Source organism: Xyrauchen texanus, chromosome 15 (assembly GCF_025860055.1).
Source record: "Xyrauchen texanus isolate HMW12.3.18 chromosome 15, RBS_HiC_50CHRs, whole genome shotgun sequence".
Classification (NCBI taxonomy): domain Eukaryota; kingdom Metazoa; phylum Chordata; class Actinopteri; order Cypriniformes; family Catostomidae; genus Xyrauchen; species Xyrauchen texanus.
In genome coordinates this window covers 8,831,341-8,856,706 of record NC_068290.1, presented here as the reverse complement: position 1 = coordinate 8,856,706, position 25,366 = coordinate 8,831,341, and the positions used below count along the sequence as shown (strand labels likewise).

The 25,366-nt window shown below is 38.1% G+C and overlaps 1 protein-coding gene across 5 annotated transcripts in view; it reads right to left on the bottom strand.

Annotated features, from left to right (window-relative positions):
* Positions 1–25,366, bottom strand: part of LOC127655811 (protein Aster-A-like) — a 67,524-nt gene that overhangs the window by 35,898 nt on the left and 6,260 nt on the right. For 3 of the 5 annotated variants that reach the window (XR_007972091.1, XM_052143796.1, XM_052143798.1), the window contains exons 3-12: positions 18,311–19,317; positions 7,118–7,316; positions 5,956–5,976; positions 5,771–5,855; positions 5,529–5,632; positions 5,111–5,206; positions 4,491–4,571; positions 3,171–3,289; positions 1,702–1,972; positions 816–978 (exon numbers count right to left, since the gene is read on the bottom strand). Coding sequence is in view for 4 of the 5 variants with exons in the window: in XM_052143796.1 (XP_051999756.1) it covers positions 816–978; positions 1,702–1,972; positions 3,171–3,289; positions 4,491–4,571; positions 5,111–5,206; positions 5,529–5,632; positions 5,771–5,855; positions 5,956–5,976; positions 7,118–7,316; positions 18,311–18,717 (1,546 nt within the window). In the remaining variant the exon portion in view is untranslated. The remainder of the gene's footprint in view (positions 1–815; positions 979–1,701; positions 1,973–3,170; positions 3,290–4,490; positions 4,572–5,110; positions 5,207–5,528; positions 5,633–5,770; positions 5,856–5,955; positions 5,977–7,117; positions 7,317–18,310; positions 19,318–25,366) is intronic. The other 2 variants (XM_052143797.1, XM_052143799.1) reach the window with 2 other exon arrangements.

The window sequence follows — 25,366 nt, the reverse complement described above, 5'->3', positions numbered from 1 at the left end:
TTGTATGTGTCATGTTTTGGGCACTCAGGTTTTACTTTGTCCCAGACTCTGTATTTTAGGTGATGGGGCGGTCATAAATTTGGGGGATAATCACCAGTTCTGACCAGTCTCATGATTGGCAGGCAAATCATTTTAAGAGGATGGAAGTCTGATGGAGCGCCCTCATTTTCGGAGTGGTGTGTGGAAATGGAAAGGGTGGCTGCTTTCAAGGAGGTGGAATCTAGAAGGCTGGGGTTTTGGGACATATTTGTTAAGAAATGGGGCAGTTATTTAGCATTTTTGGGGGACTCTCAGGGAGGGGATGTGGAGAGTGTAGTTTAGTTTAATTATGTATGTTTATTATATTTACTTTTTTGTTTATTTTAGTTGTGTGTGTTATTATGTGGGACCACAGGGTTATTCGTTGGTGGTCAGGGTGGGGTTGGTGAATGGTGAGGGATATTAGTGGGGTTTGAATGTGAAATGTTGATTCGTTGTATATGTGTTGGCATTTTATTGTTGTGTATACATGAATCAATAAAAAATGTATTGCAAAAGTGTTTTTATTTTATTTTTTTGACCAATTTTTTTTTATAGAGCATGTAGATGTCATGATGAGGCAGAGAAGAGAGGGGGGCCAGAATCATGTTAATGACACAACCCACACAAAAACTTGCATTAACATCACAACTCAACTTATAGGAGGGTCTGTGCTAACTGCAAGGCCACGGCACTGCACCACGGCAAGTGGTTTTGTCAGTTTATCTTAAACAACTTTGTGAGACATCAAAGTCATAACTTTTACTGAAAAACAGAGGTAAGACCCCGGCACTCACTCTCTTCCTGAGTGTCAGAGGAATTGCTGGGGTCAGTTGGAAGCTCCTCATCATTGGTCATATCTAATGAGGAGAGGTTTCCCAGGCTGTATGGGATAGATGGAGGGGACTGAAGTGCCTGATTGGCTGATTCTGGCTGGCTGTCCCCGTCTTCCTCCATGATCTATTAAAGCAAGTGATGGAAGAATAAACACTTACTCCCTAACTTTGTAGAAGATGAAGCAATACTTTATGTAAAATGTTTAAATTATTTCAATTTAAAGTTACATTTATTATAATTCTGTGATGGATATGAAAATGTGATTAAATAAACAACCAGGGGTGTAAATATTAGATCTGATATCTATTGATTCAGTTACAATTCTTTACTTAATGTTACAAAACATCATGAAATTTGTCACAATTCAGTTCGATCCAAGTCAATGCAATTATTTGTAGCTCAATTAAGTATTGTTTTTCATTATAAAATGTGTTGAAGACACCAATGTAACTGAGGGACAAAGTAAATCAAAGTGGAATTTTAACACAAAATTATAAATTCACAAGCTCAAAACTTGTATTTTGGATGAGAAATGAAAGCGTAATACATTGGTTATTATATACACTGGCAATGTGTACATCCATTTTCGCAAAGTAGATTTCCTGTGGCTCAACAGGTAAATCTTGGTGCTAGCAATCCCAAGATCAAGGGTTTGTTTCCCAGGGAACACACAAACTGATGCAATGTATACCTTGAATAGTGCATTCAAATTAAGCTCAGTGTCTGCCAAATGCATAAATGTAAAAAAAAAAAAAAGAAATTATGTATCAATGTATTTTTACAACCCCTACAAATGGCCCATTCCCTGTATAAATGTTCCAGTCTATTGTGGCAGGTAACACTTACAGTTAAGGATGGGACAGTTCCAGTATTTATGGAGTGTGTTGTAGGGGGCAATGAGCTTTGGGAGCTGGGTGGACTGGCCTCAGGTTCCACACTGGCCTGAGTAGGCGGCACCTCCACAGGCTGGCAAGAAGACGACGAGGATGATGGCGGCGAAGAACCTGAAGCACAGGGAAGAATGGAGGCAGATGAGGGGAAAGAGGAGACCATGGAAGGCACCGGCACTGAACCCAGATCCAGCAGGTCAGTGACGGAGACAGACTCCTCAACCGGCCTAGAGGGGAGAGAGTCATACATTAAAAGTCAGTTAAATCATTGGAGTGGGCACATAATGAGTCAGTCATCATTCACCACATTGTGTTCATTGTATGGAGAAAGAAATAGATTAATTATAGTGAATGGATCATTCTGCCAAACATATCCTTTGTGTTCCACAAAAGAAAAAAGACATGCAAGTTTGGAACAACCTGATTAAATGATGACATCATTTTCATTTGTTGGTGAACTATTACTTTAAAGTGGCCATATCATGAAAAAAAAACTATTTTTACTAATTCAGTTTGAAATGGAGTATGTGGAGATAAGACAGTAAAAAAAGAGGCTATTTACATAAAGAAGTCTTAAAAGTAGAGTAGCCTTTTTATTTCTAGGGTCAGGGAGGAGGAACATGGTCATGGAAAACTAAATTATTACTGTTTTGACACAATAAACATTGCCTAACATTACAAATGGACTTAAAAGTTCACCCAAAAATGTCAACTCTCTCATCATATACTCACCCTCATGACATCCCAGACCAACAAAGATTTTTAGATTATTTAAGCTCTGTAGGTCCATACAATGCAAGTGAATGGGTACCAAATTCTAAAGTTCCAAAAGGACAAAAAAAGCATCATAAAAGTAACACTTATCCTAGATTGTAGTGGTTAAATCATGTCTTCAGAAGTGATATGATAGGTGTGGGTGTGAAACAGATCAATATTATTTTTACTATAAATTTCCACTTTCACTTTCTTCTAGTTTAGTTTTTTGTGATTCACATTCTTTGTGTATACTGCCACCTATTGGGCAGAGAGGAGAATTTATATTAAACAAATTACTTAAATTGGTCTGTTTCTCACCCACACCTAACATATCGCTTCTGAAGACATAGATTTTATAACTGGACTCTTATGGATTACTTTTATGCTGCCTTTATGTGCATTTTGAAGCTTCAAGATTTTGGTACCCATTCACTTGCATTGTGAGGATCTACAGAAAGAAAATCATACACATCTGGGATGCATGAGGGTGAGTAAATCAGAGATATTTTTGGGGGGGTGAACTGTCCCTTTAAGGGAAGTGCAAACATTTAGAATATGCCTAATCTAAAAAACTAAACCAAAAAGGTAAATATACTGGTACACTTAGTCTGTTTTTCCTTGTTTTCAAAGGCAAATTTAATAAACAGATTCCTCTCAGCATGTACTCACAGCAGGCCATTCATAAGTTCAGCAGTAGGGGATACGTAGTCATCATCTTCACTAGTGAGCCCCAGCTCTGTGCCGTAACACTGGTGAACAATGTGCCACAGCTCCTTGGGAGACAGAGTCTGTGGAAGAGGAACACGATAGTCTCAGCACTTTATTAGCCTAAAAATTGCTTCAACACCATTTTTATAAGCCAACAGAAGTGATGACACAGCTTTTTATACTTAAAGGATTTTGATGACATACATTTTCCTGCTAATAATACTAGCTAGCTGTTGTGTATTTTTAAATTTCTTTACTAATTATAAATAGACATTGACTGACTGTACAGTCAGTAGCTCTGTTCCAAAACCAAGTGAGCTGCCTCACTGTCTATTACATACAGCAGCTACAATCTTAGGGGCATTTTTTCAAACAGACAAGCTTGCTGAATCAGGAGTTGTAGTCATGCATTACAATTCATCTGTAGTGTCACCTGCATTGCATAGAAGCGCTTTAGATGCTGTGCCAAGTTAAAAGGAACATCGACTGTTTTAAACCCGTTTCGAGACACCCGTGTTCTGTTCTATTCGAAGAAATGCATCTTGCTTTTTTTCGTGCAAGCATGCATTCAGTGTGCAGCACCTTTACCAGAATGGAACCTCATAATAGAATGATTTGAAACCCTTTTCCAGGACAGCAACTTAATTAAAGGTCAATCACATGCAACTGATTCAAATGAAGTTTGACTTTAGTATGGTGCTAAGCTAATAAGCGCTAAAAAACAAAACAAATATTGTGTGAATACTACATTTTTTATTACTGAAATTGGAGCCATTTTATTGATACATTGGAGAATTGCATAAAAAAGTATATTGGACCCACTTTATATTAGGTGTCTTTAACTACTATGTACTTATTTTGTGTTGTTGCATTGTACATTTAAATTACCTACATTTAATTACATATGTAGTTACAATGTTAAACCTTACCCCTAACCCTAAGCATAACCCTACCCACACCTCAACCTCAGTAGCAGCAAATGTGAATTTTGCTGACCAATATGTAATTACACAATAAATACATTGTATTGTATGTATTTGAACTTAAGTACATAGTAGTAAAAGAAATCTAATATAAAGTGGGACCAGTATATTTATAATCGTTTCTCAATATCCCAGAATGCAAGGCATTATGGCCTGTAGACAGGTGATGTTGGTTGCCTGCCATATGAAAGTCTACACCCCACTGACAAATGCACAGCGCTGATGCTGACAGGAGACTTTATTTAGATAAATTGCAAGCAGTATAAACTAGAGTCTGAACAAGGAGGGATATGCTCACATTATCCATCAGTGCATTCTGCCATAGTCTGAAGATCATCATGTAGCTGCGATCCCTCGCCCCAAACGATGTGAAGAAGTGCTGACAAATAAAAAGATTGGTGAGATTTGAATCAAAGGACAAGAATTCACTTACAAGATTACAATGTTTTTTTCTTTTCTCCCCAATTTGGAATGCCCAATTCCCAATGCGCTCTTAGTCCTCATGGAGGCGTAGTGACTCGGCGGAGGACGAATCTCATTTGCCTCTGCGTCTGAGACCGTCAATCAGCGCATCTTATCACGTGGCTTGTTGAGCGCATTGCCGTGGAGACATAATGGGTGTGGAGGCTTCACGCTATTCTGCGCGGCATCAACGCACAACTCACCATGCGCCCCACCGAGAGCGAGAACCACATTATGGCGACCACGAGGAGGTTACCCCATGTGACTACCCTCCCTAGCAACCGGGCCAATTTGGTTGCTTAGGAGACCTGACTGGTGTCACTCATCATGCCCTGGACTACAGGTGTGGTAGTCAGCATCTTTACTCGCTGAGCTACCCAGGCCAAAATTAACAAAAGTCTGGAAATCAAATAATGGTCATTTTAACATTAATTTCCAATGTCTGCTTTGTGGTACCTTCTCGTGTTCAGTGCTAATCTGGATGGCGTTAGGGATGAGCTTGGCCGTCTTCTCTTTGGTCAGACTTGTCACATCTTTCAGCAGTATCGTTATCTGGTGATACAAAGAGGGAGAGAAAATCCTTTAGCTACAACTATAAACAGATCTAATAATTATTTTTTTTTTTGTTGTCATAACTTAGAGTTTCACATTTCTGCTTTTATACCCTTGAAGCACCTTGCTCTGTGCACTTGTAAGTGCCTTACTGTAACTGTTATCAAAGCATAAAAATAAAAGTAAGGGAAGAGTTAATCGACACTATGCCATAAATGTTTTCGATAGAGTTATCTTGTAATAGACCCAGAACAGTTCATTAACTGCTAAAAGAAAAACTTAGAATGGTGACTTTGAATGTACTCTGTTATATGAGGGTTACCGTGGTCTCCCATCGGAATATATTACTGTAGAAGCAGAGCCAGTTCTCAGACAGGTAGAGACGGCCCTGGAGCAGAATGTCTTTCTGCAGTGCACATGAATAGTCTAGATAAAAAAGAAAAACAACCAGAGGCCATGAGATCATCACACGAATACTTAAGCGACTGAGACCAGAGCTGTGACCTAATCACCGGTCCTTTAAGAAAACATTACTCATTTCACTCATGGAGGAGTGACACTCACCCACTATGAGACGCTCTGAATCAGGCAGCTTTTTAAAGAGTTTGCGGAAGTCTTCATTCCTCTGTTTGTATGTGGGGCTCAGAACCTGTGAATCAGCGAGAGAGATGTGAGCAGGGGAAACTAGCACCATCAGCTGGACCACAGAACACTGAGGCATGAAGTTCTGAAGACCCCAGGATACTTACATTGTACCAGCTCTGCATTTTCTGGAATAGAGAGGAAAAGATGGGAGAGGATGTTGTTTATGATTTCCATTCTTTTAAAAAAACAGGCATAGATTCAGTTCACTGTATAATCCCACACGTGATTACTATAAAGTCAACATGAAATCAAAATCAAACCTATGGTCCTTTGTGCACAATTCATCAGTGCATGTTCCAAAAACTTTTTAAACTTTTCATGACAATGTAACAGCTTGCTCCGCCTCTGAAATGACTTTCCTTTGTGGAGAATGTCACAAAGGTTTCCACTTATGGGTACTGGTGGCGTTTCAGCTTTCAGGAGGGGAGTATTCTGCCACAATGCAAATTCTGATATGTATCGCCATACGTCACATAAAGGAAGTAATATGGGTTGCAAATGTGGTTTAATGTTGACTTTAAAGACTTAGTAGTTTTGTGCATTTGGTAATTAATGTTAAAAATATAACATTTGTAATTCATTCCTTTAAAAAACATTGCTACTGTATATTTCAGAAAGAAATCAAAGCAAATGGTGCAACCCTTAAAGCATTCTTCCTTCTTTATATACTAAGAACAGGATATAACTATGTTATAATCTATGTTTAGTATGTGGGTTGAAGAGAGAGCTCTTTTCACATCAGACATTTAGAGTGATAATACAAGCGAGGCTCAACAATAAGGATTTTTATGTCTTGTTAATGTTTTCACTGACTCCAACACAAAAATGGTTTTTACTCAATGCATTTTCTTTTCTCCCATCTTCTCCCCAATTTGGAATGCCCAATTCCCAATGTGCTCTAAGACCTCTTGGTGGTGTAGTGTAACAATTTTTTATAGAATTAAAAAGTTTGAATTACCTTATAATTAACAGTGAAAAATTAAGGACAGACGTGGGATTGCAAATTATTATTAAGTAAAAAGAAGCATTTTTTTACATTTGAGATTTAATACATTAGAGAACACCAAATTTTTACGTTTTCAAAGCATTAAAACTTCAAGCAAGGTTAACGTAAGAATGTAAGATGTAGTGACAACAAAGCAATGATGACAGTGCTGTCAACTTGCGTGAAACTCCCTCATACTGGCCCCAGGCCAGCAGAACATGCTTATTGTTGAGCCAAGACAAGACTGTCCAATTATTAAAGTGGTCCAGGATGTGGCTTACCTTGGCATTGCGGGTGAAGTGTCGGGCTGCGAGTGGATAGGAGGAGGTAGAGGAGGAGGGGGTCGGAGGAAGGGGACTGTCGGAGCCCCCACCGCATCTATCTCCACCCACCTCCCCTTCGCTGGCTCTGCCTCCCAGCACACGCCGACGCAGGGAGGGTGAGCTGCCGGGAGTGCTGCGTGGAGAGTTACTGGCTGTACTGCAGGCGGAATAAAGTAAAGTCAGACACTTGGTCATCTGGCATTTCATCACACTGGTTCAACCGTCCTTATGGGCGGGTGGGTAATGCACAAGGAAGTGACAGAACAGACAAAATGTATCCACTATTTACAAAACAGCATGTGTTGATTACAACAAACTGTTTGTGGACCCAGTTTACAACATGCAGATGTTGATGTTAGGGACCACAAAAATGCATTAAAACGTTCAAAAAATTAATGGTTTCAAATCAGTTAAAATTAAATTGAGACGTTTTTGTACTGAGCTCAGGTCAAAGCCCAGAGATAAAGACCATATTTGTATTAACAACTATCCTTTCCATAGTAGCATTCCATTCCTGTTCCAGTAAAATAAAGGTGACAACTAAGATGGGGGTTCTGTCCACAAACACAAAGCCTTATCTGTTCACCAACAGATCAGTCTGATGATACATTTAATTGTCTGACTGACATGAGACCTGTTAAGTCAAAAGAGAGCTGATAGTGGCTTTAAGGCATGTGACATCAATCCTTAATTCCAGTGTATTAGTGTACAAGGCAAGCAAAACCATCAAAGAAAACAGGCTCAGAAGAGCATATACTATATCTCGGACTACTACAGACCTGATACTGAATTTATGGAAAATATCTAATATAATTACTGCATCTATATCTATAGTGCACCCAAAAAGTATATTGACATGTAAGCCACACTTAAAAATGTATGAATGTCTATGCATTACCAGACAACATATCAAAACAATGGAATTTACTGCAAAGAAATATAGCTAAAATACACTTTAGGGAAACCATTTCTAAAAAAAAGGTACTAATTTGTTCAAAATTAAGATGAAAATATAGAGTCCAAAACATGTTTGGACACATTTTGGTTGTCAAACATTAGTGAACTACACATTAGTGAACTACACTCTACTTGGACATCTGCATGAATTTGAGAGGAACTGACTTCTAACACTCACTAAAAATAAACTTGAGACCAGTCGGATAAAATTATCCAAATAATAAAAAAAAGAAAGTAAGTTAGATCTGAGAAAAAGTCTAGCATCATATGTTTGAAGATACCACTTAAATTATAATTTTGTATCTTTTGAAATGACATTTTTGGGGGGCCACCAGGACTACTAAGTTCTCAAAATCACAAATATACAGTATATATTTTTTTATTATTCTGGCAATCTTGAGAACAAGTTCCTCAGGTTGTATGTAGAACATTGAGTATTTGAGTTTAGACAGTTTGAAAGCATAAGAAGGTTCTGAAACCACCATGCAAATACAGATCCAGAGCACCAGACAGTCACACTTCAACACATCGATTAAATAGGCCTACAGCAAGATGAGATGACAAGTGACGCATAACATCTTGTCCTAAGCAGATTTGATGCAATAAGAGTCCACCGAAAAGCAATCTGTTGGTCCACACCAGGTGCGATGCAACACCGCAATATCAATACACTAAAATGAGGATACCTGATAATAAAACACAGAAAACAGCAATTAAAGACGAAACAGTGTTTATTGAATGCAACTCGTTTTCTCACATTTCTACAGCAAGCCCAGAGGGGATAAATACACAATCACACGCATACATAGGACAAAGTTACATTATGAATCACATCCTTATTCAGTCTGTACCACGTGACAGGGAAGCAGAGAGAATGTCAGAATGAGCCGGTATGTCACCCCAATGCCATTCTGAACCGGTGTGTTTGTGTGTGTGTCTGACAGAGCTCTGACTGAAGAGAGCGAGACCTCAAGCACAACATTCGGTAAGTGTGTGACAACCCTTGGTCAAAATCAAGTTGTTGTGAACTGGGTAGTGAGTTGCCAACTTTAATATACTGCAATAAGTATCATTTTTAGACCAATTTGTTGACTGCGCTGCTTGGCGCGACGATGCAGAAATAGAAACCATTTAAAAAATAGAAAGCCCTGTCATGGCTAGTTAGGACAAAAACTAACATGGAAAAAAAAAAAAAAGCACACACGGCCCGGCCCCCAATCAGGCTAATCAGTGGAGGAGAGGGATAAGGCCGAACCTTAGTTCGATGTGGCAGTTCAGGAGAGAGCGCGCCACACGCAGCTGCTGTGTGTGTCTATGTTTGTGTCTTTATGTTTTCATTCAACATTATTTTGACTGTTAAACTGGTTCCCGCCTCCTCCTTGTCACCGCGAGGGAAGGAGGGGCTAGCTGTCGGCTGCCTGGAGCGGTGGAGCTGCTGCCAGGGGAGGAGGGGCTCGCTACCGGCTGCCAGAACACAGAGGGGCATTCCATCCACCAGGGGTTGGAGGACTCGCTGCTGTCCGCCCAGGGAGGAGCGACTGTCATCCGCCAGAGAGTGGAGTGGTCGAGGGCCAGGTGATGCCGTGTCTGGGAAATGGTGAGCAACTTTTTTCTCTCTCTCACTGTCCCTCCACCTTGTCCTTTCCCTCTCCTCTTTTCCCTCCCAAGTCTAAAAAGGCTGGGAAAGATGCAGGGGCAACGCATTTAAATTTGTTTAAATCATTGTTTTGGGGGGTCTGGGTAGCTCAGTGAGTGTTGATGCTGATTACCACCCCTGGAGTCGCGAGATCGAATCCAGGGCATGCTGAGTGAATCCAGCCAGGTCTCCTAAGTAATCAAATTGGCACGGTTGCTAGGGACAGTAGAGTTACATGGGGTAACCTCCACGTGGTCGTGATTAGGTGTCATGCACAGTAAGCCACGTAATAAGATGTGCGGATTGACCATCACAGAAGCGGAGGGAACTGACACTTGTCCTCCACCACCGGATTGAGGCGAGTAACCATGCCACTATGAGGACACTATGGGCATTCCAAATTGTGAGAAAAGGGATAAAAAAATATATAAAACATCACAAATAAAAAACTTTGCTTTAGGGGTTTAGGGTTTACTGGCATTAAATTGTCATGGCAACAAAGTTGTAAAATTAACATTCGGGTGCGTTGCATCATAAACATAAAATTTTTAGGTCACTGTGTCAAGCTAAATATAGTTTAATACTTAAACACATCTTGAGATCCCTTAATTTGAATTGCCACGCAACTGAAATTTAAATTACTGCCCTCTGGAGTAAACAGGTGATACTACAAGCTTGCATTTCTCAGGAATCTTCCTTATTACGGTCCGGGGGCATTGCGATTAATTGTGTAAATTTTTTATCAAATTAATCGCACTGAATTAACGCGTTAAATCGACAGCACTATTTTTGTCGCAATACTTGTGAAACAGTGAGGATTTTAAAGTTTATGAATTCGCCCATTTACTTCTATTGTCAATGCCTCAGATACATATATTTTTTTTTTGTAAAAACATTTATTTTTGTGATAATCAACATTATGCCACAAATTATGTCAATTGAGTTTAACTTGTATTGAACACTGAATATTCCTTTAATATAACAATGTTTGCTGTATGAGAATAACCATGTAATTTACTTAAAGTACCTGAAGGTACTTCAAAGTATACCATGGTATTACCATAATTAATGTCAAAAACATGGTAATACCATGGTATTATGTGGAACAAAAGATGGCACGTCTTTTATTCAACCTCTGTTCTATTAATCTTGAAAAATCTTTATCAAATCAACATTCAGGATCTAACTGATTGCCGTATTTATTTAGCGTTTAAAACTTTGGCCTCTGCTCATTTCTTCTTGGATCTCTGGCACAGGTTGCCTTGGTAACAGAGGGAAGGAGGGACACATTATAGAGTCTCCAAGGAAACCTGCCAGGATCCCTAGAATACACCTCTCACTGAACTAGTCGGTCTACTGGGCTTCAAATGTGAAATATGAGAAACCAAGAAGCAACTTTTCAACCATAATAAAGCTCTCATTTAGGTTAGATACTACTTATACGAGTATTGAGACCAAACAGACTAAGTGAGTCTTTAATCGCCTTTATCAGCAGAGCAACAGTCAACAAATGCGTCCTCGCGGATCCTCGCGAGAGACGAGAAGAGCAGCAAAACAGCACGCGAGCTCAACAACATTCCGACAACAATAAAGACCGAAATTCTAAACTGTTCCTCTGAGTGATATGTGAAACTCTATAACTGGAGCCTTCCCCCCACCCCCCTCTCAAAAAGCTTTTTACCGGACTCTTTCCAGCAAAATGTCAACGGAATGAATAGGCGGTCTGTAACGGAGTCTAAAAATACTAATGTCGCGAGCTTCAGTTGCCCCCTTAACCGATGCAAATTTGCAGGGAAAAAAACATTACATATTGCATTTAAATAATATGAACGTAGAGTGAAGTCAGGATTTGCATGTCTTAAGAGAACGAAAAAGTAAAACTACAGCAGCCGTAAATCAAATCCTTAGATCTGAACGTTCATTTGTGCGCACCGTGGCTGATCACAGACAGAATGTCGATGTTATCAGTGCATGCGTATAAACGCATCTACTGCACTGTGATGCAAGAACAACTGATGAAAGTGAACAGTCAAACATTTCAATAATCCTTTTAGAATACAGTACCCGCCGCATGCATTGAATAAAACACTTAAAGCATGTGCTACTTACTCGAACATGTCATTGGGTTTTCCTCAATTCACGATTATTTTAAAGCAGCCTCTCTGTATGGCACTGCGCCGACTCGCCAGACGGTACATTTAGATTAACTAGCTATAATTCATTGGATACACAGCGTCCTCTGTTCATCCGCAGCCCATGTTATTCCACCAAAGCGCAATCGTTAAATATCCCCATCCCAAACGAGGTACCAGACCCAAGCTGTTCCTCCTCTAAAATGCAACGACCACCGCGGTCTCCACCATGCGCGCACCGGCTATCCTAAAGCAACCTACAGCATCAGAGGAGGGGGAGGAGAAAAGAGGATGTACAGTGTGTGTGGAGGAGGTAATCGACACTATTTTAGACAGTGGCCCTCTCTTTACAACTGCACACCAGGATCAACACATAGCGTATAATCCTTAAGAGTTTATGTGAAAGCACTTGTGTCAATAAAAACTGCTGAAATGCTTACAAAAACTAAAACTTTTAGAAGAACATCTCAGCTTTGTATGTCCATTCAATACAAATGAATGGTGACCAGAAATTAAAATTGTCAAAAATCACTTAAATGCAGCATAATGGCAATCCATAAAACTCTGATGGTTAAATCTATGTCTTCTGAAGCAATATCACAGGTGTGGATAAGAAACAGATCAATATTTAGGTCCTTATATATAGGCTATATATATATATATATATATATATATATATATATATATAAATTAGAGGTTGACCGATTAATCGGCCGGCCGATTAATCGGCCGATTTTTTGCATTTTTTACATAATCGGCATCGGCCAATATCCACGCATATCAAGCCGATTATTAGGCAGGCGCATCTGTGGGCAGCCTAGTGTTGTTGTGGAACACGTGTTCGACGCACACTGCCCCTAGAGTCATTTTCCAGCAGAGTGAGCAGACCTCATCCAGTGCCTAAGGAAGGAGCTAAATTCCTTAGAGAAAACAGTAAGGATTAAATTTGTATAACTTCTTTAGATTTAATTAAAAACTTTTGATATGTTACTGCCAACTTCAAGAAAAAACGTGACAAACGCGATAGTTGACATGACGTTCGGCTACTTTGGATATTGATAGCGTAGTTGAAGTTGCATTATCACAGCAGAAGGGTTGCTATCATGTCACAATAAGTAAGCAAGAATTTTGCAATTACAGAGAGTGAATCTGAGACTTTTATTTGTTCTGTTTGTGTGTCTTATATTTGAGAGGGTTGTCACTCAATGCAGAGAAATAAGTAATAAAAAAAGATACCAGCGCACTATAGGCTATTGAAGGACTGGCTTTGGTAAGCTCGGACGTTATCGGTTCTGCTGTCGGTACTGGAGAAATTAAGAAAATACATTCTTTATTGCTATAAAGAGAAAGTTATTTTATCTCGCCAGCCATTTATATGTATAATAATATGAAACCATTTGTCTGTGATGCAATTTAGCTATTCGCAGTCAGAGAGAGAGAGAGAGAGAGAGAGAACTCGCTCACGCGGTGCCACAGCGAGCACAAAACGAGCCCTGCTTAATGAGTGACAGAACTAAACATTCAGACATAGCCTGGTTTAGATCTGTGATATTAGTCTGACTTTATTTTATATTTCGCCTTCCAAAGATTATAAAAAGAATATTTATACATAAGCCGCATTCTGTCTAGCACAACTTCCTTCCCTTCACAGCGGTGCACTGACATTTCTCCCTAAAACTCAAACTTAACGTCAGAATCAGCACGATCGGTGATTGTTGTAAAATGCAGTCTAGCTACTGTTGCTAAATTGCGGGACGCGTTTAATAATAAAAAGAGCGCAAGAGATACTGTTCCCAAGGCGGCGCGCGCTCCGAAACACACCGCAACGAGATAAGCAAACTATAGGCTACTTTGGGTTTCATGCGTCTAAACGATCAACTATACACAAAAATATGTCAAAACGACCGGCTTGGAGATTCACTTAAACACAGTTTATGTCTTAAATGGACGTAGTTATTGAAATAGTTGGGGAGAAAATATGCTGCATCAGGAGCCTATTAGATCTGAACACGGTCTTAAAGGGGAAGCTGTCTATTAAACATGTGACGATTGAGCCATTACTGCGAATCAAACAACAAAAGGCAAAGAGAAAATCACTTGCAGCTCTTGAATGAATAACTTCTGCATTAATAAGCATTAATCTATCTATGATAAACTATGCAGTGTTATTTTACAATTGATTACTTTATTAGATTTCTTTTTAGACCACACCTGAACAGTAATGTTAGTAGACCTTCCTGAAATAAAATTATATATATATAAATATATATATATATAAATAAAACAAAAAGAACCGTTAAGAATACCGTTAAAGTACCGGATCGATAAGCAGTATCGGTAAGATAGTAATACCATTAAAACCTTAACAATACCCATCCCTAGTTATGCCTGTGCTTCTCTTGGATGCTCTGAATATTGGATTACGTGTCTGGATTGCCCCTTAATTAAAGCTGCATTTGGATCTCAACCTTCGTGTCTCGGAGCAGTTCGTAACACCTGCTTTGTTTATTTAATATATTTGTTATACATTATTTATACAATATGTTTTTACATTATACATTTTTAATTTGAAGTTTACAAGTGCAGATTGGCCAAGTGTTCAATAAATGTATTTGTTGAGAAATGTTGTCTATCTTAAGTAATTATTTGTGTTACATTTTATCTTTCAAATAAAAGGTTCAAATAAGAGGTTAAAAACAAGCACATATCGGCCAAATATCGGCCAAAATAAATCGGCAGCATTAATCGGCCATCGGCCGACCCGGATTTCAAAAGATCGTCATCGGCCTGAAAAAAACAATATCGGTCGACCTCTAATATAAATTGCCGCTTTTGACCAGCTCCAACCAGTAGGTGGAGATATGCACAAAGAATGCAAATTGCCAAAAACAAAAGAAGAAAAGTGAAACGGGATATTTATGGTAAAATATAATGACTAAAAGATTCTGGCCACCATTCACTTGCATTGTAAAAACCTACAGAGCTGAGATATTCTTCTAAAAATATTTTTGTTCAGCAGAAGAAAGTCAGTCATACACATCTGGCATGGTATGAGGGTGAGAATTATAATTTTTGGATGAACTATCCCTTTAGAGGAAAAATTTAGTTTTTGTAATTATTCCCTCAATGTAAATTGAGGGAATAATTCTGAAGATCAAAAAAGTAGTGACTTTCACTACTAGACTCCTGGAATAACTGATCAGTAGGCTACACATACAACAACATTACCCGTTCTCCTGTCCAATCGGTTTCTTTGGCCATTGTTCCATCCTCAAACTCTGTGGTATAGAGACTGTAGATAGCAAAATAATCCTCAGAGGCCTGGCTGTTTCCATAATCTGTTTTCTTGGGAGAATCTGCCGTAATCTCAGTATAAGGGTTAGGGGGAAGGCAAGACAGTTGCAAAGGTAATGTATGCCTAAAAACACCAACAAAGCCCTTGCTACACCTTGATGGCAAAATTGCAAAATTTTACCCTAAGCATCTGCATTAATGCAAACAATATCTTTGATATTGTGATTAAACCAATGATTAAACCAATTAAACAGTGGGGTCAGACCAAAAACTGATTTTTTTCACTTCTGAGGCTTTAGTGAAATTGATCAAATACAACTCTTTGCCTGTGCAATAATCCAGTAGGACTGATGGTTTGAAACTCAAAGCAATCAACCCATTTCTGCAGTTCCATGTCTCTGAACAGACCTTAGACTCTACAGTGATCTACAACATAGAAATGCAGCTGTACTATATCTCACCAACTTTGTGTGGAAGTCATATGGCACGAGTACATCATCGTTAATAAGGCCATAGCACCCCAAAGGGGCTTAGACAAATTAAATCTCCAGATGTAAGCAGCAGCCCATGTAAACTGACTGAACTTCAATGAAGAAAATAGAAATATGCTTTTGCATAGTGGTTTGAATAGGCTTAAAAGTGATAGTTCACTCAAAAACATTCTTATTTACTCATTCATTTAGTCTCAAAACCGAATTACTTTCTCTTCTTGGAAATTATGTAAATGATGTCAGAATGTTCACTTTTGGATGAAATATCCCTTTACATTTTTAAATTCACTTGCTGTGCCACAGTGGGATGCACTGTATGCATTGCCAGCAAATTTACAATTTATTAGTAATTCAAAATGGTAGAGGCAAGATCCAGACCCTGGCCTGTTTATTATCTGATGTTGTGCAAACTCGCATGTCAGGAACTCACATTGATTTTTGGACAGATAGCACAAGCTACAGACATTTGTAAACCGACAGGGCAAATTCTGCAGTCAGCTAAAACAATGCTACATGCAAGTGAGCAATAAATAGGCCTCTTGAATTTCAGATTAACACAGATCTGTCAATAAATAAAAGCAGTGTGGATTTTCAAGTAAGAAACAACAGTTTATTCATGACTGTGTAAGGTTTCATCAAATGCAAGTGATTCATACATCTTTCATGTGTGTTTGAATTATAATAAGTGTGATAAATGATAGCAATAAAAATGTTTTCTTTGTTTTTAGACTAGCAAGGAATGTGTTCAGAGTTGCTGGCTTATTGTAAGGTTACGGTTGTAGTAAACTAATAAATAAATAAACACTAGCTTAACAATATCCAGAACCTTGTAAAATAGATCACACGGCTCCAATTCAAAGTGAGTTACCCAAATGCATCGCAGGCTGAGCGGAAAAACAAAAGGAACTAGGTCAGTGAAACCGGTTGGTAGATGAGAAGGACAAGGGCACAGCTATTCATGTGGTGTGCATAAAACACCTTTGCCTCGCTGAGCTTGTCTTTTCACTGGCTGACATCGCTCACTGCAGCATGCAAACAAAGGCATCTGATTGGACTGCAGTGACATCACCAGAAAAGTTGGATACTCCCACTGTATAATAGTGATGTCATGTGTGAGAGAGTCAGACAGCTCAGATACAGCTCCACCTCAATTTCTCCAGTGCAAAATTACTCGTCCTCTGTGGTCTTTTCTTTTTACTCTACGAGACAAAATCATTAAACTTTCCCTCTCTTGATTACAGTGTTTTGGGACTGTCTGCTTAATTTAGTCCCTGAAATTATTAGGCTTCTGTTTTAGTTGGACAGAATCACCGTAATTACCACTAGCAAGAAAGCACGATGTTTAGATGTATGTAACTGGTACTGTCAGTTCACTATAAACCTGAATTATGCCAGATTGCAAAAGAACAAATCCTTGCATAAACACCATGGGGAAAATAAAATCAGACGCAAAAAGACCAACTATAATTCATAATAATTATAATAATAATAATACATACAGTAATTATTTTAGTTTTTTTTTTGTGGTTTACATGCGCACACACACACACACACACACACACACACACACACACACACACACACACACATATATACATACATACATACATACATACATACACACACGTTCAAATGTTTTGAAACACATTTTGTTTTCACATTTTAGAATAATAGTAAAGTCATCAAAACTATGGAATAACATAAACTGAATTATGGGAATTATGTTGTGACTAAAAATCAAAAATAAATCAAAACTGTGTTATATTTTAGCATCTTCATAGTAGTCACCCTTTGCCTAGAATTTGCAGAAATGTACTCTTGACATTTTCTCAACCAACTTCTTGAAGTATCACCCTGGGATGCTTTTTAAACAGTAAAGGAGTTCCCATCTATGTTGGGCACTTATTAGCTCCTTTTCTTTATTATTTGGTCCAAGTCATCAATTTCAAAACTTCTTCAGCACTGGTAGATTTTTTCCCTTGTTTTGACTATAGAAAAACTCTGCCAGTACAGTAAGATAAAATACATATGTTAAAAATAAATTCTCTGAAAAACCTAAATATCTTATGCAGTGATGTTTTTAAAACAAGATTAATCAAACATGAAGAATCATCAAGAATATTGTTTTTGCCCTAATATCAAAAGCTCTTACTAGAAAAAAGAAATTATGATGCAACATGAATTTTTTTAATAAACAAAAATATGATCTTGCCTGGTAACGTGCATGTAAAATTCTAATTACCAATTATTTACATTGTAATTATAATGGAATGCGGTTCCTTATATTTAGTATTTTAAATAAGTAATCCCGTTACATGTATTCCGTTACTCCCCAACCCCTATAACACACACACACACACACATTTTATTCCTATTTTTTCAAATAAAATTGAACTCTAAATCTGACACAAATCTAAATTGTCTTACATCTAAACTAATGATAATGTTAATCAGCATGAGTCTTCCTACCAATAACACTTCCTTTCTGATAAATTTCTTATTGTCTTCCCCATTAGCTCCTACTGTTCTCACTAGTGTATATTGATCTGATTTTCCTTTGAATATCTAGAGTACTTTTAAAAAATGGTAAAGAAATGATGCTGATGGCAAAATGGAGGCAAGCGAGCCAGCGCACACTGACCTGCTGCTGTCACAGTCCGAGTCCTTGTTGAGAAGGCTACGGAAAGACCAGCGAGAGCGCTTGCTTAGCGAGGAGCTTTGTGACCATGAGTGGGATTGGGGTAAGAGAAGCATGGAGGGACTGCCCTGCACCTCCTCTTCTACACTGGAGACCACTGGAGGTGATGGACTTTGACTTCTATCTCTCGTCTTTTTCCCTTTTTTCCAATGGTTCTCTAATCCGTTTTCTTGCTGCACCTTGCCTCTCCTTCGCTCCCGGTTTCGTCTGCTTAAGTGGTACCGGTGTAGCCGTGGGCTTGAGGAGCAGGACAATGACTCTGTATCGGAAGACGGAGGAAGAATGTTCACAGTTGGAATGGGAATGGGCTCGGCCATGGTGATGTCAAGAGATGGTGTCACAGACATCATCAGCACTTAAAACTTTTTGCCATTCGTTTTTACATCTGGATAGTTTAAAGCTGAAAGTTTCATTGAAGAAGCCCAGGAAGCCGTTTTATCATGTGCAATCATTCATTGTGAAGCGCCAGGTAATTTCCATTTTATGGTTTAATTTAAGTCTTCTAGATATGGTCTGGAAATTCCACTACATCCCAAAATAAATATTCATTTGTGCATGGAAATGTTTGAATCCACTACGACCCGCCGTCCTGAAGTCAAAAGTCAGTAGTTCAGGTTCCTTCAGAGCTGTACAGCGTATATGCAGTGTAAATTCCTGCAGTAGGAAATACAAAAATTGGGTGGGGCCATCACTAAATTCTAATATGCAAAAAAGAGTGTTGCCATCTTTTTTCAGTAAATTTTCTTCAGGAAAAGTTCACGAGAAGTTGAATTTGCTTACATCCAACATTACTTGATGCCAAATCCATCTTCTTCTGGATTCTCTGCTGCTATTAAAGGCTTCCTTTAAAAGAGTCTCTTCTTTCACAGTCACAAGCACAGCTCACATAGCAGTTTTGCAACTTGCCTCATCATGGCGATTTGCGCATCAGGAATGATAAGTTCATGTTGCTAAAGAGGGAAGAAACTATATTTATGTTGAACTTCTTAAGGCCATAAACTGGAATAAAATATTTTACCTGGACTACTTTGTTTTTAACAAAAAATAGCTTTGTAGATTAGTGTTAAAGTGTTATTTAAAAATATTTTAGGGATGGACATACTAATCACTAAACAGCAAATAGTAATGACAAGGTTAGTGCTACAATTTGACAATGAACTTCTTGTTTATTTGGATTATTCATTTTGAATTATATATTCAGTATAATTGTGGTGATGGGGGTGTGGCCGAGCAACATTTGCGGAGAGCAAGGCCAGGAGAAGAAGAACTGTAAGGATTGACACCTTTGGGAATTTATCTCTAACAGCTGTTCTGTGTTACAGTGAGAGCTGGAGAGGGATATGTGGGCAGTCCAGACTGCCAGAGGGGAGAGAGAGAGAGCAACACATGAACCTGACAGTGTGTGAGAGATCAGCAGAGCTGGGCCAGTTCCATGCTCCAGCCATCCACTCAAAGAGCTCAAGGAATGCCTCCAGATCCTCTTGAGGTCAAATCTTTGTCAGTGTGATATGCGGTACAGCCGTAAGTGGGTCCGCAGTCGGCTGAATCCCCTCCTGGTGTACCAAGCTCCGTAGCACCTGCCGGTCCTCTGTTTGAGCCTGGAAGATGATGCAGCTCAAGCAGAGAATGGGCTTGGTGGATGCTGGCGAGGGTCTTGAATACTTCGTCCGATGGCTAGGACTCGACAGCCTTTTCTTCCTCCTAATTCCTGGGTTTCGGCACCACTGTGATACGTCTCTAGCTCTTTTAGGTAGGAGGAAGTGGGAGTCCTTTATTTTCTATGCTTTTCAATATAAACACACAAACGGCTATTCAGCACTGCTTATCACACACACACACAGTCAGGTTTGTGTGTCGCGCGCGCGCGCGCTCTCTCTCTCTCTCTCTCTCTCTCTCTCTCTCTCTCTCTCTCCCCCCTCTGGTGGTCTGGACTGGCATCTTATCCCTCTCCAGCTCTCACTCTAACACAGAACAGCTGACAGAGATAATTTCCCACAGGTGTCAATACTTACTGTTCTTTCTCTCCCGGCCTCGCTCTCCACAGACGCCGTGCCATGCCCCCATCACCACAATAATGTATGTATCTAAATAATAATCTATATTGTATATATTACTTTAAAATGGTCATAGCAGAGTATCCCTAAGATAGTTTCTCTAAATTGTATGTAAATATTTTAAGGAATCAAAAGAGTTTGCTATTTGTCAATGGTTTTGTTGGACAATATCCTCCCATATTCTTATGGTATAACTCCTTAAATAGAGAGCATGATTGACAGATACAGTGGTATAAAAAGACAGATCTCACAAACAACGAGCATACACAAAGTTTAAAGTTTAATGCACAAGTTCCTATTAATGGATGGGCGCAGTAGAACTGCTTGATATGCATGAAATGTGTCAATAAAAGCAGGTAAAAAAAGCTGAAAGCACTCGTTTTGTGCTGACAGTGCTAGGAGAGTAGGCCTACTCCTTGTTACAGTAACGGTTTGGGCTAAAGGTTGCAATTGACATGTTTCCTAAAACTTATCTGTAGTTGTGGTAGCCTAATGTGTGAGGATATGGGTTGCTAACACGAAGGTTGCAGGCACGATGCAAACAAGAAGTGAATCTAAAATGGAGTTAGAGATTATACTGCTATGTTCAATAGGAAAGATAACAATGAAATATACAATTGAGATTTATGCAAGGGTTTTTGCCTGCCTAATGCAAAGTCTCCAAAACAAACAAGCTGTGTCAAAAAAGCCAGGTCATATTTGATAATAGGGCTGGGAATCGGCAGCCACCCAATGATTCGATATCACATTATCATGATTTGATTACAATTTACAAGTTTTTAATTCCAATACAATGGGTACATTTCAGTTATAATGTCCATTTTGCTCACAGTATGAAAGGAATTTTATTTCAGTTAATACCGTTATTAATTATACTGGGGACTTTCTATCAAGGTAAATTACGGACATTTTTATTTTATCATTAGTTCTCTGACATTTTAGTCACATTTTAGCTTTTTAAAAATATGCAAAGTCCATATTTTCCATATTTGAATGTGCTTACTATAATGTTTTCCTTGTTGCTGAACTTCCTTTTTAAATGGAAATGCACATGTAAATAAGAAGCCTGTTGAAAAATACTTTCAGCTTTGCATATCCCTTGTAACAATTGTGCACAAATGTAACTTTTAAGAGTTATTGAGGGCAAAACAGAAAAAGATTTTTGGCAGGTCTTTTTTTCCCCCGACAATGGTGCCTGAAACTGGTGAGCCATGTCAATCAATAGCCTAGTTTCCATCCAATTTTTGAACTATTTTGTTATCGACAAAAAGTGAAAGTGAGTAAAAAAATGTTGCCTGTTTCCATTCAAATGAAGTGACAATGTCATGCTGGAAAAAAAAACCACTTCTGACCATAAGCCGTTTCCATACAGAAATTTATGTTTATCGCTAATTGTGTACCTTTCGCCTCAGATGTCCCTAATTATTTCCCCACTGAAGTTTTGGTAAAATTGGGAGAGTATTGAAACAATTCATAGAAATTAGCCAGCTTACTTTCATTTTAATTTCACAAATAAATGCAATCAGAAGATGGAATTGAAATCAAAAGGGAGCTGTTGCCCTTCTGATATTGGTCCTGATGTTACGCCTATCACAGGATGCCACCGGTTCTGACCCGAATGCGAATCGTCAAGGCTCCGTTCAAGCTGGAAACCTGCATCAAGTAGTGGGTGAAACTTTTGGTCTTAGTATAAGGACCACCCATCGATGTGTATATGCTGTGTGTACAGCTATTAAAGAAAAATTGATGCGGTGTAATATCAGGGTTTACATATGATACATTCCTGATATTCCATAGGCTACTTTGAATAATCATCTAAAGCATTGCCATCACAACAGCATTATGTCCCTCATATTTGTCCAGCAAATTTTAACAACCTTCTGAACTTGCTTGTCATCTAAAATGTATTTTAGCGTCATAATGCAATTTACATTTTAAAGAAGCTCAGCAAATGCGATCCGAGGTAAAGAGGGTTAGATTTAAAATATTTAAAAGGTTTAAAATGTTCAAAAGCTAGTTTTCTGGAAGTGAACTCAGCACTGGACAAATAGTTTTGATTGTTTATAGTCTTGAAAAGTGTAGAACATTCTGAGAATGTCATTCATCTGAATTTGTTCATCTACAGAACAGGGTAAGGCTAATTTAAGTTTATGTAGTTTATTATTTTTTTTGTTAGGTAATTAATTATTTTATTTAATGCTTTATTCATTTGATAGACTAATTTATTTGATTTAATAGAGGGAAATTTGTCAGTATTTTTTAAAAAGCTAAACAATATTTTTATAGAATTGAATGTTAGTGTTCCAAAAAGCACACTGATGCTTTTCTCTAAGTATTGTGCATTTATTTTGAATTTAAAACATCTTTGTGCACAGAAATGATATGTTTTTTGTATTATGGGCTAACTCCATGACTGCCGTCTATTATTTTGAATGGTGTGGAAAAGAAACTTTAATAAATAAACGGATGTCTACAGTGATTAAATTAAATCGCAAACAGTGGCCATTCATTTGTTCTCCGTGCACTTATCAATGTGCATGATACGAGATATTTGTGTTTGCACTCCAGTAGCATCGGATCTATATGCCGTTAAGATCAATCCATAATCACGTAAAATAAATTTGCTTTCAAGGATGTATACTTTGTCATCATGATTAAAACAGGCAAACAATTTGGGTAAATTATGTCATGTGACCTTAACTTGTGAGTTAATGCCAATGCACTCAACAAAAAGTGTTTCCAAACCATTTTTTGTGACATTTGAAGTATCGGCATAGAGTTTATGCGAGTTAAACTGGAAAATATTATGTCGACACAATTTTAGCGATAATTTGTGTTTCCATCAGCTTTATCTTGATGCACTAAAACTTCTCCGCAAAAAGTCCTTGGATGGAATTGTAGTTAATCACAACAATACAAGAGCAATGCAATGTGTCCTCTCTTTATTGTTCACTTTCTTTCCAAATAAAGATGCATTCTTGACCTCAATGACATTAATGGATTATTCCGGGTTTAATACGAGTTAAGCTCAATCGACAGCATTTGTGGCATAATACTGATTACCACAAAAATTTGCTTTGAATTGTCCCTCCTTTCTTAAAAAAAAATGTAATCGAAGTTACAGTGATGTACTTACAATGGAAGTCAATGGGCCAATTTTTGGAGGATTTAATGGCAGAAATGTGAAACTTATATTTTTATAAAAGCACTTACATTAATCCTTCTGTTAAAACTACTGTATTATTATAGCTGTAAATTTGATTAAATTGTACTTTTTACAGTCATTTTAGAGTTTGACATTACATCGTCATGGCAACGAAGTTGTAAAATTGGCAAAAACGTTCAACAGAAAAGGATAGTAAGTGACACTAAAATCATGTTAACATGCATATTGTTTACACCTTGTGACTATACATTTCTAATAGTGAGTATTTTAATGTTTACGGATTGGCCCCATTGACTTTCATTGACACTGCGCACTGTTGCCCCATTGGAAGTATGGCCACATACTTCCAAAAGTAAAGCCACAAGACATAATAAACGATATGCATGTAAACACAATTTTAGGGAGATAAAACTGCTTACAAACCTTTTCGGTGTAAATGTATTACCAATTTTGCATCTTTGTTGTCATGGCGATGCATCGATGTCAACAAACCCTAAAACGCTTTACAGCTCAAATAATACAGAACCGTTTTAAGAGAAGAATGAACGTTAGTGCTTTTATAAAATTATAAGCTTCGCATTTCTGCCTTTAAACCCTTTAAAAATTGGCCCCATTCACTTCCATTTTAAGTGCCTCATTGTAAAACAGATTTTTGCTTTTTTTTTTTTTTTTTAAGAAAAGGACAAATTAGTCAAAATAATTTTTGGTGGTAATCAACATTAGGGCTGCGTGATAAAGGTGAAAATAATAATCACGATTATTATGCTACATTTTTATCAAGATTATTAATCACGATTAATCTGTTATTTGAAAACCTTTTTTTTAATTATCAGGCTGCACAATTTATCAAGCCTTTTATTTTTAATGAAGACAGTGTTTTAGTCTGTGTGTTACCAGCAAAGGTGAGTGACAGTGGTGTTTTGTGCTCCTTCCATACATGGAGAATTGCTCTTGTCTCTTCCACGCTCCACACAACCAGTGCCACAGGGTTACTTTAGATTTGTTCCCACTTGTTATGGCCAAATATATTTGGAATTAAGCAAATGTGCAACTGTGGTAAATGCATAGCGTTTTTAAATAACCCCGTTAGCACACGTTAGCAACATGCACGAACCAAACTCGAGCACAGCAGTTCTGTATAACACATACATTGTCAAATCACGAGATGGAATTAATCTCATGTGCATCGAGCACAGAAAGCCATATCATTAATCTTGTGCATCGCACATACGAGACTCATAAACATCAGCATTGCAGTTATGTATTTCAGCACGTGCTCGATTGGTCAGTAGTGAACTTCTGAAGAGAGCGTGATTGGTCAGGTGTGGTGAAAACGACTAGGAAAGAGCATGTGATTTGGCCTATCAACCATAAACACAGCCTATAATGAAAATGAACAACAATTTGCAACTATACCTGGCTGACACCTTCTGTTTGCTAGATCGCAGACGATTATGCGTCATTACCCATGAGAGGCAGAAATCGTAATTGCGATTACATTTTGAATAATTGTGCAGCCCTAATCAACATTATCACAAATGAACTTGTATTGAACCTGGAATAATCATATAAACTACCACAAGACTCAAACAAATCACAAAAGTTAAGCATGGTTTACTTTTAAACTAATAATCAATAAAAAATTATAACCAAATAAAATCAGCTTGGCCTTTCGAACCATTTAATAATTATGCAGAATCTTCTGATTATTGGCAGATAAATTCTCATTCCCTTGAAAATGTATTAAATGTCACAGTTTCATCACTAGGCTTCAGAACA